Genomic DNA, 13,910 nt, shown 5'->3' with positions numbered 1-13,910 from the left:
GTTCGTGGTGTGTAAACCTACTTGAAGTAGGGTTTAAGTATTGCTGGATGGGTCATTGCTCTTCCTGCAGCTTTCTGGGTCGCCTCTAAGATTTTCGGCTGAAGTGAATGTCCCGCTCTGTGGGGGATCGCTTGCATGCACACGTCCCATCGACAATTGTGGATTGTGGTCCACATCCACAATTACAGCTCTACTGTAATTGTGGATGTGGGCCAGTTACCCTTTAAAAACAGTAATGATGTTTTCCAGCCACAGTCCACCTTCATCCTGGCGTTGTTCCCGCTGGAGCAGGGTCCGCTTCTCAGCAAAGGTTTCTCCATTTGGTTCTGTCCAAGGCGTCCTCAGGTGACGCGTTGGCGGTCTTAATGTCTTCCTTGATTTTGTCCATCCACCGTTTTTTCGGTCTGCCTCGAGGCCGGCATCCGTCTGGGTTGATCCTCTTAGCCGTTTTTGCTGAGTTGTCATCGCTTCGAATCACATGTCCATACCATCTCAGGCGGGATTCGAGCATCTTTTGAACTCGAGCCACAGTCCACCGACCTGTCATAAATACACTGTGCTCTCCTTTATGTTTGATTTTATTTTGCCCCTCACCCCCCAACCAGTCATGGCAGAAGACTGCCCCTCCCTGAGCCTTTTTTATTTGTAGTTTTTTTTTTAGTTCTTCCTACTACAAAAACTACAAATGAAAACAAGGCAGTTAGCAACAAATCAAAATAAAGAAAACTAATTTTAAAAAAATCACTACTGCTCTGTGTGTTTACGTCAATGAACACTTGTATGTTTTTGTGTTAGAAGATTATAGATTGTCCAAAATATCCTACACCTTGATGTTGGTGGGGCTCCAGAGGCACCAGCAGCTTCAAATATGTGTTTGCTGCTTTGTAATGGCCTTTTAGCAGCTGCTCTCCTAATCGGATGTATTTGTCCTGCAGAAACCTTCCTCACTGAGCCTTTATCTGCACGAACCCGTGTGTGCTCTGACTCAGCCACAGATCTCCTAACGTTACGGTGATCACGATTACGTTTTCATGAAATATCTAAGGTTTTCACTACGTGTCCAAGGCATTTAGCTATTTCACACTTTTTAGCAGCAGAGAGATCATTTTTCCTTCCCATATTGTTAACTGTCAGTTTGTTCATTTCCTCAGTGTTCTTTAGTGTTAAAGTGTTGGAGTGAAGCACAGCCGTTTCTAAAGTGTCTGCAGGCACTGACGTGTCCACAGACATGTGGATTTGTGTGCTGCTGTGTTCACTTGTGTTTTCTGGCACTCGGGAGGACGGTACCTGTCCATGTCGTCATCTCATAGCCAAATATTTGACGACGTCTAGAAGAGAAGTCTGAGTCGCCGTCCAAACGTCTGCCTGCAGCACAGCCTCCGCCTCTCAGTGCTCGGCATGCACGCTGAAAGAGCCCTCAGGTGAACTTCTCTCACCTGCATAAACACTTTGCATCGGTTTCTGTTTTCGGCTGCAGGTCCATGAAGGCACTTTTGGAGGAATGTTATAGTCTGACCTTCATCCTTCAGCTCACTCTGAACTCTCTGAGCAGCTCTCTGTCGTCTCTGTGAGGACCTGCAGGAACACTTCTCCAGACTTCTTGAAGGACATTCAAAGCTCTTCTGCCTTCTGTTGATGATGTTGATGACTCCACACTGTTTATGTCCTGCTGAGCTTTGTGCTCTGGGAATGCCAGACCATGACTGATATATATCATTATGTCACGTCAGTGCTGAACTCTTTTCCTGTTTCTTAAGGACGTGACTTAAGATGTGTGTTGTATCTTTTGTGTGATAATTACTGATAGAGACAGATGTGAGTCTGTATTTATATTTCTTGCAGCCTGTTAACACCGTACCTCCTGCCTTTCCAAACGGCTCTTCTGTGTTTCTGTCTCATCGTTCTGCTGATGAACATTTGTCGCCCTCCGTGATCTCAGCACGTTGTCCTGGTTCTGGAGAGCAGAACGTGTGTTGATCTGTGTTTAGAAGGGTGAAAGAAATCTGAGCTCAATTCAATTCAATTCAATTTTATTTATATAGCGCCAAATTACAACAAAAGTCGCCTCAAGGCGCTTCATAGCTGGCAGCAATCACTTCAGAGTATCGGGTCAGAACACTTGCAAATGTTCAGATGTGAGAGGAACAAACAGGCAGAGTCCAGGAATAAAGTTGTCATTCTTTCTATTTCCAATTGAGAATGTGCCCGCAGCTGGGCGAAAGAGTGTGTGTGTGTGTGTGTGTATGGTTTCTGCAGACAAAGCATAATGATACAAATCAATTAGAAATCAAATTATATAATAAACATAAAGATACAACTGAGGTGTACTCAAGTACAGTATATAACTAAATAAGCTGACATTATACTTCAGACTGGTTACATAAACTTAAAGTCAGACATTATGCATTAACACACCGCATACAACCATGCACTGAAGGCAACTTTACATTGTTTTATCATCTGTTACACAGAGCACAGAATCAACAACACGATAACAACGAATCTCTCTGCTAGAAGCTAATTAGCGAACAAATCTGTTATGCTAGCGAACTGCCACTAATGCATAACGTCACTTAAACAGAAGCAGAAACTGCTGCTAAGTCATCAAATACACTCATGTCTGAACACCAACATAACTGAGTGAAGTAAAACATTAACTCACGGTCTTATGAACGCACACACTGTCCGTTGTTCAGCTGCCGTTTGTCTCTGAACTGAAGCTGCGGACACGCACACCTATGGTGCTTTCAGGGGGCATAGGAAATCCCATACACGAACCTAACCCTTTTGTACAATCTGAGTCTTGTGATTTCTAGTAGTGATTTATTCCCAAGACAAAATCAAATCGTCCTCTGCTGCCGTGTTTTTGCACAATAAAAATGATGCAGGTGTCAGAAACGGTCCAGCCCTGGTTATTGTCTCAGATATGACGCTCGTCTTATCCTGTCTGCTTCTGTCGGTTTCCTTCATTTACTTCTTGTTATTTTCCTAAAATGTGCTCCAGAGTGACAAAAATATCTGCTGGAGTTTATGCTGCACTAAAACCTCTGTGACATCGTTGCACTCACTGCTAACAGGAAAGCCAGAGGAGCAGACACATCCCAGCAAAACACTGATGCAGCTTTTTCACATTAAATGGAAGTGATATAAGATACAGTCCTGATTAAAGGTTTAAGACCACTTGAAAATGACAAAAATCATATTTTGCTTGGTTGGATCTTAACAAATGTTGTTACTAAGAAAATGTTTTATTCACAAATGCAGACATTTCAAAGCTAAACGACATGATTTTGAAAATGAGAAGTGATATTACAGTTTTTTCTGATGGCTTGAGCACATTTTTTGTAACTGTTGGCTATTTTTGCAAAACTCTACACACAAATAAGAAAACTCTTCACCCAATCAGCAAAACATTGTAGTTTTCTTGTAAAAGCGAATAACCTTTGCTTAACTCTCCACACCTTTGTAAAAATGGTATTTTCGTATCCAACAGTTAACACAAGCCATCACATTAATAAGCACACAATGCACCAACTACACACTGATGGTATGACTAAAAAACACATCTGGCTTTTGCTTTCTCTGTGCACAAGGTAGGCTATGTCAGTTTAAGGTCATACTTTTGTCATAGATCCGTAAGCATAGAGGGATCCAAACTTCAAGTACTGGTGTTTATTCACACATCAAAAACAAACACGAGTGTTTATTTCAAGTATAGGATTATTTGCAATCGCCATATTGACTATATGCGTTTCTTGGTCTGCAGTGAACATTCTTCCTCTGCCCCCAGCATCTGGTCGTCTAGCAATTCTGTAAAGTAAAAATTTCAGTATTTTTACATTTATGGTATTGTTGTGTTTCTCATTAGCATGGCAGTGCTACAAGTCTTAGTACAAAGTGACTGTACTAACCGATTCTCATTTCAAAATGTCCTTATGATGCTTGCTACAGTGTAGCGGCTCGAGTTAGGCTGAACCCGTTGGCCAGCTTCCCTCAGGGTCACTCCATGGTTGATTACATGGTCCACTATTGTAGCTCTGATGTCATCAGCAATTCTATTTCTTACTCTTCTTACCCTTCCTCTCCCCCCTCCTCGTCCTCCTCTCCCCCCTCCTCGTCCTCCTCTTGCTCCTCCTTGTCCTTGTCGTCCTCTTCATCCTACTTCTTCACCTCCACGTCCTCTTCCTCGGCCTCCTCTACTTCTCACTCTTCCTGCTCCCTCCATTGTACTCCACACACACAGCTTACCTGTATTATAGTGCGTAGGCTGATTGCAAAGTGAACTAATTATCTAAAAAAGTTTTCACATGTGACAGTGTGCCAGACAGTTGGCAAAATAGTGTAAATAATGGCCTTAAATGTGTATAGTTTTGCTAGGAGTGTGTTGATCATTTGCAAATTGAGTGTAAAGCCGTGAGTTGTGTTTACAGTTCTGCAAAAAGAGTGTTGTGCAGTGGATTGTAGCTACAGGTTTGCAAAGTGTGTGTTACAAAATGGCAAACTGAGTGCAAAGCAGTGTTTGTGCTTTTAGTTTTGCAAACTCAGTGAGTGGTTTTGCTATAAGTATTAATAGTTTTAGAAATTGTGCCATAAGAATCACAGTTAGGGTTTAAGCATTCAGAAAAAACTGTAAGTGTATTCATTGTTAATCACAGAATCATAATTCATATATGATTTTATTGATGATTAATTATGTTTGACTGCTCAGAATATAACCAGGAATAACTAAGCTGTATGATAGATCAGCAAATATAATATAGACGGGCTTCACACAGAGTCTGTGTGTGTGTGTGTGTGTGCGTGTGTGTATGTGTGTGCGTTTGTGTGTGTGTGCGTGCGTCTGTGTGTGTGTGTGTGTTTGTGGCAGCTCCAATTACAGAGCCAGCATTCCTCACTAGTTTGTCTCCTCTCCTTGCATCCTTGTTTCTGATGATGCCCCCCAACAGACTGCAGCAGCACGCTTGCTGCAGCAGACTGAGTGCTGCAGATGTCAGGTGACATTTCTTAAAGAGAGGCTGTGGCCCTTTTGAATTCTACTCTCTACCTGACAGTCCTGAATGTCTGACCATCAGTTTGTGCCCTGAAGTTCAAAAGCACTCCAGTTATGCAGCAGCACCATGATCAGCAGCAAGTCCACTTCTCAATGAGTCCAAAAACAGATGAAGTGTTTGGAGTGGCCGAGTCAAAGCCTGGACTGAAATCAGACTGAGGTGCGTCAGCGTGACCTTAAATATGTGTCTGAATTCCAACAATCCTCCAAATAAGAGTGGACCAAGATTCCTCCGCAGTGATGTGAAAGACTCACTGAAGGATCACAAACACGTGACTGCAGTTCCTGCTGCAGAGGGTGCAACAACCAGTGATTCGGTTTAGGGGGCAGTTACTTTTGCACACAGGGCAGGTTTGGAGAGTGTTTCCCTTTATAAATGAAAGCATCATTTAAACAATACTTTTTGTATTATCTTTATTATCTTTGTCTAGAATGGAAACAAGTTTTATCATCTGAAACATGTATCAAACAGACCTTCTTCTCAGCACTACACACCCACTCTCCTGTTGGCATATGTCTGCTGTTTCCTGTTCACCAGTGGATCAATGGATTCATGTAAATGTTGAAATGTGAATGACGGCCATGAGAATAATCTAAATGTACATCCACCACATGGTCAAATATTACTGAACTGGTGGTCCAAACCTCCGCAGGATGCCTTTAAGCAGTCAGGATCTGTCTGTGGAACAGTTTCAAGGTTCATTTGTTTGGATCACCTGGAGAGTTTCCCTCCTGCAGGGTTTTCCTCTCTATCAGCAGTGCTTCCATCTGTGCAGCCCGTCCAGTTTTCCCACCAGAGGAGGAGACATTTCAGGGGTGGTTAATCATTTTTGATCTATTCACACTGCAGCACAGACTCTACTCTCACCTTTCCATGTTTTAGACATGCTGTGCTGGATTCCCTGCTTCTTTCTGGGCTTTTTATTTTGGGGCTCAGCTCATGGGGTTCCCCAGACAAACGCCCGCCCCGACGTCACAGACCAGGAGCTGTTCTGGGGTTCTGACCAGTACGACTTTGCTATAGTGCTTCCTGCTGCTGGGTTGGAGTGTTTCTGGCACTTTGCTCACCATGGAGAGAGATTTTACTTGAACTTCATGGTAAGAAGAAAACTCTGTGTCAAGCTAAGTGAAGCCACCTGACATGTAGTCTGTTTTTCCACAAATGTCAGATTAGCATGGTCACCAGCATCGGTACCATCTGTTGAAAAGAGCTCACAGTGGTAACATCAAACAGGATATTTTACACTGACAGAGCTGCTCGTGATTCCTGCAGTGTGTGGACGCTCTGTATGGTTTTTAACTCTGTATTGGTTTTGTAGGTCCAGTGGGTGATGGGAGTCGGTCATGACAGACACCTGTCTGTCACCGTCAACGCTCCGAGTGATCTGTTGCTGTCTACTATTGATGATGCAAAAGGCCAGATCAACTTTGAGGCTGCAGAATCAGGTAGCTGTCTGTCTGATGGATAGCTCTTCCACGCTGTTGTTTCACTTCAGCTGAATGCAATGAACAGATTGTAGGAAAATTATGACTAGTAATTCACTTTAACATTAAATGTTGATACAACACAAACTCTCGTAGAGGATATAAAGTCAGAGAGATACATGTTTTAAAGGTGAGCAGCCAAATAATTTTAAAACATTATAAAAACAACACAAAAACAGCTTGTTAGAGTTAGCTGGTAGATTAGCATTTGAGATTTCCATTGAGATTTCATCTTTTATTCTCACGATACATGTCGTCCCACTGCATCTCACCCTGCAGGAGTTTTACAGAAATGTTCAATAAAATCTTCTAATTTTCATCATGTTTTTCTGTAATGGTGCCTGGGTGGTTGACCCAGTGCTTTAAGTTTGGACATTTTGTCAGTGTTTAGTTTTCCTATGTCTGTTTCCTGTTTTATTATGATAGTCTTTTGTCCTGTGCTCGTTAGGTTGAGTGTACTTCCTGTTTCTTTAGTTACTTCCAGCCGTGTTTTCACCTGTTTCTCATCCTCTCATTATTTATTTGTCTCTGCTCATGGTCACGACATGGTCAATGCTTCGTGCGTGAGCTCTGTAGATGTTATTAGTCTCATCATTGTGGAGGAATTTCCTCCATCTCAACTCTTCAGTCAGTTTCAGCACCGTTCTCTGAAGGTCCCACCACAGCTTCTCAGTCAGGCTGAGGTCTGGACTGACTGGAGCATTGCACCACTTTGATTCTTTTTCTTTTTCAACCATTCTTTTGGAGATTTGGCACTGTTCTTGGTATCATTGTCCTGTGTGTGACCCAGTTTGGCCTGAGCTTTAGCTGTGGTGCTGATGGCCTCACATCGGACTCTAGAATACATTTGTATACAGAGGAGTTCATGGTTTACTGAGTCACTGCATGGAGCCCAGATCCCTCCACCACAGTACTGACAGCTGGTCTGATGTGTTTCGTTTTCTCCTTTATGGACAAACATGTCCACTTTGGTTTTGTCTGTCCAAAGAAACCTGAGCCCTGCTACAGTGTTCATTTAAAGAGAAGAGGCTTCCTCCTGGTAACCCTTCCAAACAAGTCACACTTGTTCAGTCTGTTTCTATTTGTACTCTCATGAACTTTAACATTTAACATGAGGCCTGTAGAGTCTGAGAATGACAATTCTTGGGGTTTTGCAGTTTTTCTGAGCATTTGGATGGTCTTAGGTTGAATTTCACGGAACATCCACTCCTGAGATGATTGCAGTATTGTGTTAACACACAACTGAATGCTGCAGACCAGCAAACTGCAAAAACGTCTGCATTTTCAAAGGTTCTCACATCTGCTGTTGGATACACCAATCAAATACAACTGATTTTAATTCCTATGGAAACATTAAGGATAAACTCAATTTTTACTGGATTCTGTGATACGTAATGCGTTTGCTTTAACTGGAAAACATTTTGTGTTTGCTGTGTTACTTTTAACTGTGCTATATGGAAAAAAAAGAAAAACATCTTGACTTGTCTACTTCCAGGTTTCTATCAGATGTGCTTCAGCAACTTCCACAACCGCTTTGGCGCGATGCAGATTTCCCTCAGCTTTGGTGTTTACTATGACACCTACCAAGATCCCTCAAAGAGCGAGGAGGAGGAGAAGAAGAAGAAGGAGGAGATCAGCAAAGAGCTGAACAACACACTGAGCGTCATCGAGGTACACACAGCTACCTGCTGATGTAGTTGTTATAGTGTTCAATTCAATTCAATTCAATTTTATTTATATAGCGCCAAATCACAACAAAAGTCGCCTCAAGGCGCTTCATAGGTACAGAGAAAAACCCAACAATCATATGACCCCCTATGAGCAAGCACTTTGGCGACAGTGGGAAGGAAAAACTCCCTTTTAACAGGAAGAAACCTCCGGCAGAACCAGGCTCAGGGAGGGGCGGGGCCATCTGCTGCGACCGGTTGGGGTGAGAGAAGGAAAACAGGATAAAGACATGCTGTGGAAGAGAGACAGAGATTAATAACAGATATGATTCGATGCAGAGAGGTCTATTAACACATAGTGAGTGAGAAAGGTGACTGGAAAGGAAAAACTCAATGCATCATGGGAATCCCCGGCAGCCTACGTCTATTGCAGCATAACTAAGGGAGGATTCAGGATCACCTGGTCCAGCCCTAACTATATGCTTTAGCAAAAAGGAAAGTTTGAAGCCTAATCTTGAAAGTAGAGATAGTGTCTGTCTCCTGAATCCAAACTGGAAGCTGGTTCCACAGAAGAGGGGCCTGAAAACTGAAGGCTCTGTCTCCCATTCTACTTTTAAATACTCTAGGAACAACAAGTAAGCCTGCAGTGTGAGAGCGAAGTGCTCTAATGGGGTGATATGGTACTACAAGGTCATTACAGTTTTTTCTGATTGCTTAAGCACATTTTTTGTAACTATTGGCTATTTTTGCAAAACTCTACACACAAATAAGAAAACCTGTCACCCAATTATCAAAACATTGTAGTTCTCTTGCAAAAGCGAACACAGCTAGATTAACTCTTCACACCTTCGTAAAAATGGTGTTTTCGTATCAAACAGTACACACACATCTACTAAGCACACAATGCGCCAACTGCACACTGATGGTATGAATACAAAACACATCTGGCTTTTGCTTTCTCTGTGTACAGATGTCAGTTTGAGGTCACACTTTTGTCATAGTGTCATGTAAACATACAAGGATCCAAACTTCAAGTATTGGTGTTTATTCACACTCATCAAACCCAAGACAAAGTCAGAACACAAAATAGGAATTCCACAAAAAGGAAAAAAAAAAGACAATCAGCCTACATCATGTCGTCTTTCTGGGTCCGGCCACAAAATTTCGTCCACATCGCATGCGATATCCTCCAGTCCAAGGCGCCGGGGAAAATATCTCCTTGAATGCCGTATCCAGGCCTGACATGATGCCTGGTCAGTATCTCCACATGCCTCCTCCATTGCCTGTAAAAGAGCTACCTGTTGATGAGGATGACGGTCGTACACTTTCCAGCACCAGGCAGAGAAGAACTCCTCGATGGGATTTAAGAATGGAGAGTATGGAGGGAGGTTGAGTGCCATGAAGGATGGGTGGTCTGTAAACCAGTTGCAGACCAAAGCAGCCCTATGGAAACTAACATTGTCCCATATGATGACATATCGGGTCTGCTCTGGTCTCTGAACAGTGAGCATGTCATATATGTGTGCAGTGTTCTATGGGCGTATGGTTGCATGATGGTGAACAACACCATTTTGGCTTATAGCTGCACACATGGTTATGTTACCACCACGTTGTCCTGGGACATTGATGATGGCACGGTGTCCAATAATGTTCCTGCCACGTCTCCTGGTTTTACTGAGGTTAAAACCGGCCTCATCCACAAAAAGTAGCTCATGTCCCATTGCATCTGCTTCTAGTTCCATCACTCTCTGGACAAGACAAAACAAATGCAACACATCAGGCCCATGCACAGCACTACAGTATGCACTTCCAAATTCAGAACCAATGACACTAGCTTACCTGCACATAGTCATATCGCAGTTGCTTTACACGTTCTGTGTTTCTCTCGAAAGGAACTCTGTAAATTTGCTTCATTCTTGTTCTGTGGCGCGCAAGTACACGACTTAGTGCAGAAATGCTTGGACTGTGTATATTTTGAAAGATGGTGTCATTATCAATTATGCGCTGCTGTATTTCGCGCAGTCTTATTGCATTATTGGCAATCACCATGTTCACTATATGGGTCTCTTGCTCTGCAGTGAACATTCTGCCTCTGCCCCCAACATCTGGACGTCTAGCAATTCTGTAAAGTAACAATTTCAGTATTTTTGCATGTATGGTACTGTTGTGTTTCTCATTAGAGTATGGCAGTGCTACAAAGTACTTACCGATTCTCATTTCGAAATGTCCTAATGATGCCTGCCACAGTGTAGCGGCTCAGTTTAGGCTGAACCCGTTGGCCAGCTTCCCTCAGGGTCATCCCATGGTTGATGACATGGTCAGTGTTGGGAAGGTTACTTTTAAAATGTATTCCATTACAGAATACTGAATACATGCCCCAAAATGTATTCTGTAACGTATTCCGTTACGTTACTCAATGAGAGTAACGTATTCTGAATACTTTGGAATACTTAATATATTATCATGCTGTTTACAACTACATGAATGTCCTATTGCTGTGATTTATTACTGTTACTGAAGGTCCGCGGCTCCGAAACGTAGTAAAGGGACCTCTGGCTAATACGTCGGGTTCGTGTCGGGCTGGTAGCCGAAAACTAGCTTTACTTTGTTGTCTGGGTCAACTTTGCTTGCGGGAGACAGAGAGAGGCGTTGAAAGGCTGCTGCAACGGAACTTATTTTTTCCGGAGGAAAACACGAACACAGTGTACAGTTGAGTCTTAATAGCTTACTTACAAATGGGCTCCTCAGGCACTCTTCTTGGCTGCTGTGGTTATTATTATATTTACATGCTTCCAGCTCCCGTTTTTGCTCCGTGACAGCTCGGACTTTTCCTTTCTCTTCCTCCCTCGCTCACAGACACATAACGGGTATGGCAGTCCATTCTCCCTGCAGCACAGACTACACTGCCCATGAAGCTACAGTCTTTAGGGCCATGCCTGTAGCATTCTGCCTATTAGCTTAGCACAACAACAACAACAAAAAGGCGCTCTCTCACCCAGGAAACACGCAGAGAGAGCGTCACCCTGTAACCATGGCAACCGTAACGCTGCCGCCTGGAACAACAGAACGTAGCTGTCAAACAAACCCAAACAGTCCTGACCCTCGATAATATGAAACAGGGAAGTACCGCCGTGTAATCCATTTATTTCAACAAAGTAACTGTATTCTGAATACCACCTTTTTAAACGGTAACTGTAACGGAATACAGTTACTCATATTTTGTATTCTGAATACGTAACGGCGGTACATGTATTCCGTTACTCCCCAACACTGGACATGGTCCACTATTGTAGCTCTGATGTCATCAGTTATTCTGTTCCTTACTCTTCTTACCCTTCCTCTTTCCCCTCCTCGTCCTCTTCTTGCTCCTCCACGTCCTCTTCCTCCAACTTCTTCACCTCCACGTCCTCTCCCTCGGCCTCCTCTGATTCTCACTCTTCTCACTCTTGCTGCTCCTTCCATTGTACTCCACATAGACAGCTTCCCTGTGGCCTGTTTATAGTGCTTAGGCTGATTGCAAAGTGGACTAATTATCTAAAACAGTTTTCACATGTGAAAGTGTGCCAGACAGTTGGCAAAATAGTGTTAATGATAGCCATACATGTGTATAATTTTGCTAGGAGTGTGTTGGAAATTTGGTAATTGAGTGTAAGCAGTGAGTTGTGTTTGAAGTTCTGCAAAAAGAGTGTTGTGCAGTGAATTGTGCCTACAGTTTTGCAAAGTGTGTGTTACAAAATGGCAAACTGAGTGCAAAGCAGTGTTTGTGCTTTTAGTTTTGCAAACTCAGTGAGTGGTTTTGCTATAAGTATTAATAGTTTTAGAAATTGTGCCATAAGAATCACAGTTAGGGTTTAAGCATTCAGAAAAAACTGTAAGATAAGATGGGGCCTGATTATTTAAGACCTTGTATGTGAGGAGCAGGATTTTGAATTCAATTCTGGATTTAACAGGAAGCCAATGAAGGGAAGCCAAAACAGGAGAAATCTGCTCTCTCTTTCTAGTCCCTGTCAGGACTCTTGCTGCAGCATTTTGGATCAGCTGAAGACTTTTCAGTGAGTTTTTAGGACATCCTGATAATAAAGAATTACAGTAGTCCAGCCTGGAAGTAATAAATGCATGAACTAGTTTTTCAGCGTCACTCTGAGACAGGATATTTCTAACTTTATTGTGGTATCGGTGGCAGTACTGACAGCAGTTGGTGAGCCAAAACAAGTCAAATGTATTTAAACACACACACACACACACACACACACACACACACACACACACACACACACACACACACACACACACACACTTAAGTTCAAAGTGGTTCACAAAATAAATTAAAAACAGTACAGTAACTGGTAGCAGAGGCGGGATTGTTGGAGTTTGACACATCAAAAGTGAATAAACAGATTTTTATACCTGCGTCTGTTCTGCTGTGTCAGATTACGACCCACAAAGTGGAGACCTACGTCTTTCACATGTTCCGGTACTACGGCTTCAGCCGAATGAGAAAGAGCGTCGACTACTTCCTGCTGCAGTCCAACTCAAAGTACATCACCTGGTGGTCGATGGCCCTCAGCCTCCTCATCGTCACCTCTGGGTACCTGCAGCTACTCTTCCTCAAAAGCCTCTTTGTCAGCAATACCGGCACAGAGGGTGAGAAACCTCGATGCTGATAGACTCAAACGAAAACCAAAAGAAAAAGAATTAAAAAAATAAAAATGTCTGGATTTGTGTGGAGGAACAGCAGACACGAACGAATTCAAAAGCAGTGATGATTCCTTCTCCTTGAATGAATAAATATTAGAAATAATCATGTTAAGACTTTGTGATGCTTTTCCAAACAGACTCGATCAGTTATCTTAACACGTTTTTTTCACAGTATACTGCATTGATACAGTTTGATAACAAATAAAAACAATAACATATATGTGATGGTGATTTTAAAATATGGAAACATATTATACTGATAGCTACCAGTACTCTCCAGAAACCATTCATCACGTTGGCATAGCAATGGGTGGTTGCCGAGGGGTTAATGACCGGTCTCTAGGCGAGCATGACTGGGCAATAGCAGCTAATCACCAAGGAATTACAACAGGTTGGGAATGGTTGGTGGTTAGATGGTTTCCTACAGGTCTCTGGGCCTTTGTGACACAATATGAGTAGATTGTGTCGCAAGTAGGTTATGGGACTTCTCTGTTCACATCTGCTCTGTATGACATTAAACTCCAAGGACAAAAAAAAACAAAAACAAAAAAAAAACTGCAAAATTGAGTGTTTCGAGCAGTCTGAAGCCTGAGCTTTTAGCGTACATACACTGGCATTATTATTAAAAATGTAAAATAAAAAATGTTAAACCATGTTTCACATGAACATCCACCACCAGAACACAAAATATATGATGGGAAAGACAGAGAAGCAGAAGTTCACCTAAAGGCAGATGTTGCTTAAGGAAGTAGACTAGAAGCCAAGTATAATAAACCTGACAGCATGTATTCAAAATGCAGGGGTGGTTAGTCTTTAAATGTTAACAAAACAAAATTTCAAGGTTGAGGTTTGAAAAACTGTAAAGTCCAGAAATCAGTGGTTAATGTTACTTTGTTGATAAAGTGTGCTGGTAGAAACTGGAATTGTGGTTTCCTATTAAAATGTTACCAGATCCAGCATTTATATGTGACTTCAGACTTTATACATAATAATGAGCCAGACTGAACACT

At 42.4% G+C, this 13,910-nt stretch overlaps 1 protein-coding gene across 1 annotated transcript; it reads left to right on the top strand.

The window, feature by feature from the left end:
* The first annotated feature begins 5,881 nt into the window (after nucleotides 1-5,881).
* On the top strand, nucleotides 5,882-13,012 carry tmed6 (transmembrane p24 trafficking protein 6). Its single transcript, XM_039614201.1, has 4 exons — nucleotides 5,882-6,148; nucleotides 6,370-6,496; nucleotides 8,031-8,206; nucleotides 12,633-13,012. Exons 1-4 carry the CDS (start codon nucleotides 5,936-5,938, stop codon nucleotides 12,864-12,866), a joined length of 750 nt encoding a protein of 249 aa, XP_039470135.1. The 5' UTR covers nucleotides 5,882-5,935; the 3' UTR covers nucleotides 12,867-13,012.
* Nucleotides 13,013-13,910: the final 898 nt, after the last annotated feature.

The sequence above is a fragment of the Oreochromis aureus genome, linkage group 7, assembly GCF_013358895.1.
Source record: "Oreochromis aureus strain Israel breed Guangdong linkage group 7, ZZ_aureus, whole genome shotgun sequence".
In the NCBI taxonomy this organism is placed as follows: Eukaryota; Metazoa; Chordata; class Actinopteri; order Cichliformes; family Cichlidae; genus Oreochromis; species Oreochromis aureus.
This window is presented reverse-complemented; position numbering and strand designations above follow the sequence as displayed.

Bases quoted from the DNA above. Each gene is read 5' to 3' on its own strand.
- tmed6 (XM_039614201.1), top strand. From the start codon at position 5,936: ATGCTGTGCTGGATTCCCTGCTTCTTTCTGGGCTTTTTATTTTGGGGC. The intron at 6,149-6,369 runs GTAAGAAGAAAA...TTGGTTTTGTAG, and splicing joins GATTTTACTTGAACTTCATG to GTCCAGTGGGTGATGGGAGT. The intron at 8,207-12,632 runs GTACACACAGCT...CTGCTGTGTCAG, and splicing joins ACACACTGAGCGTCATCGAG to ATTACGACCCACAAAGTGGA.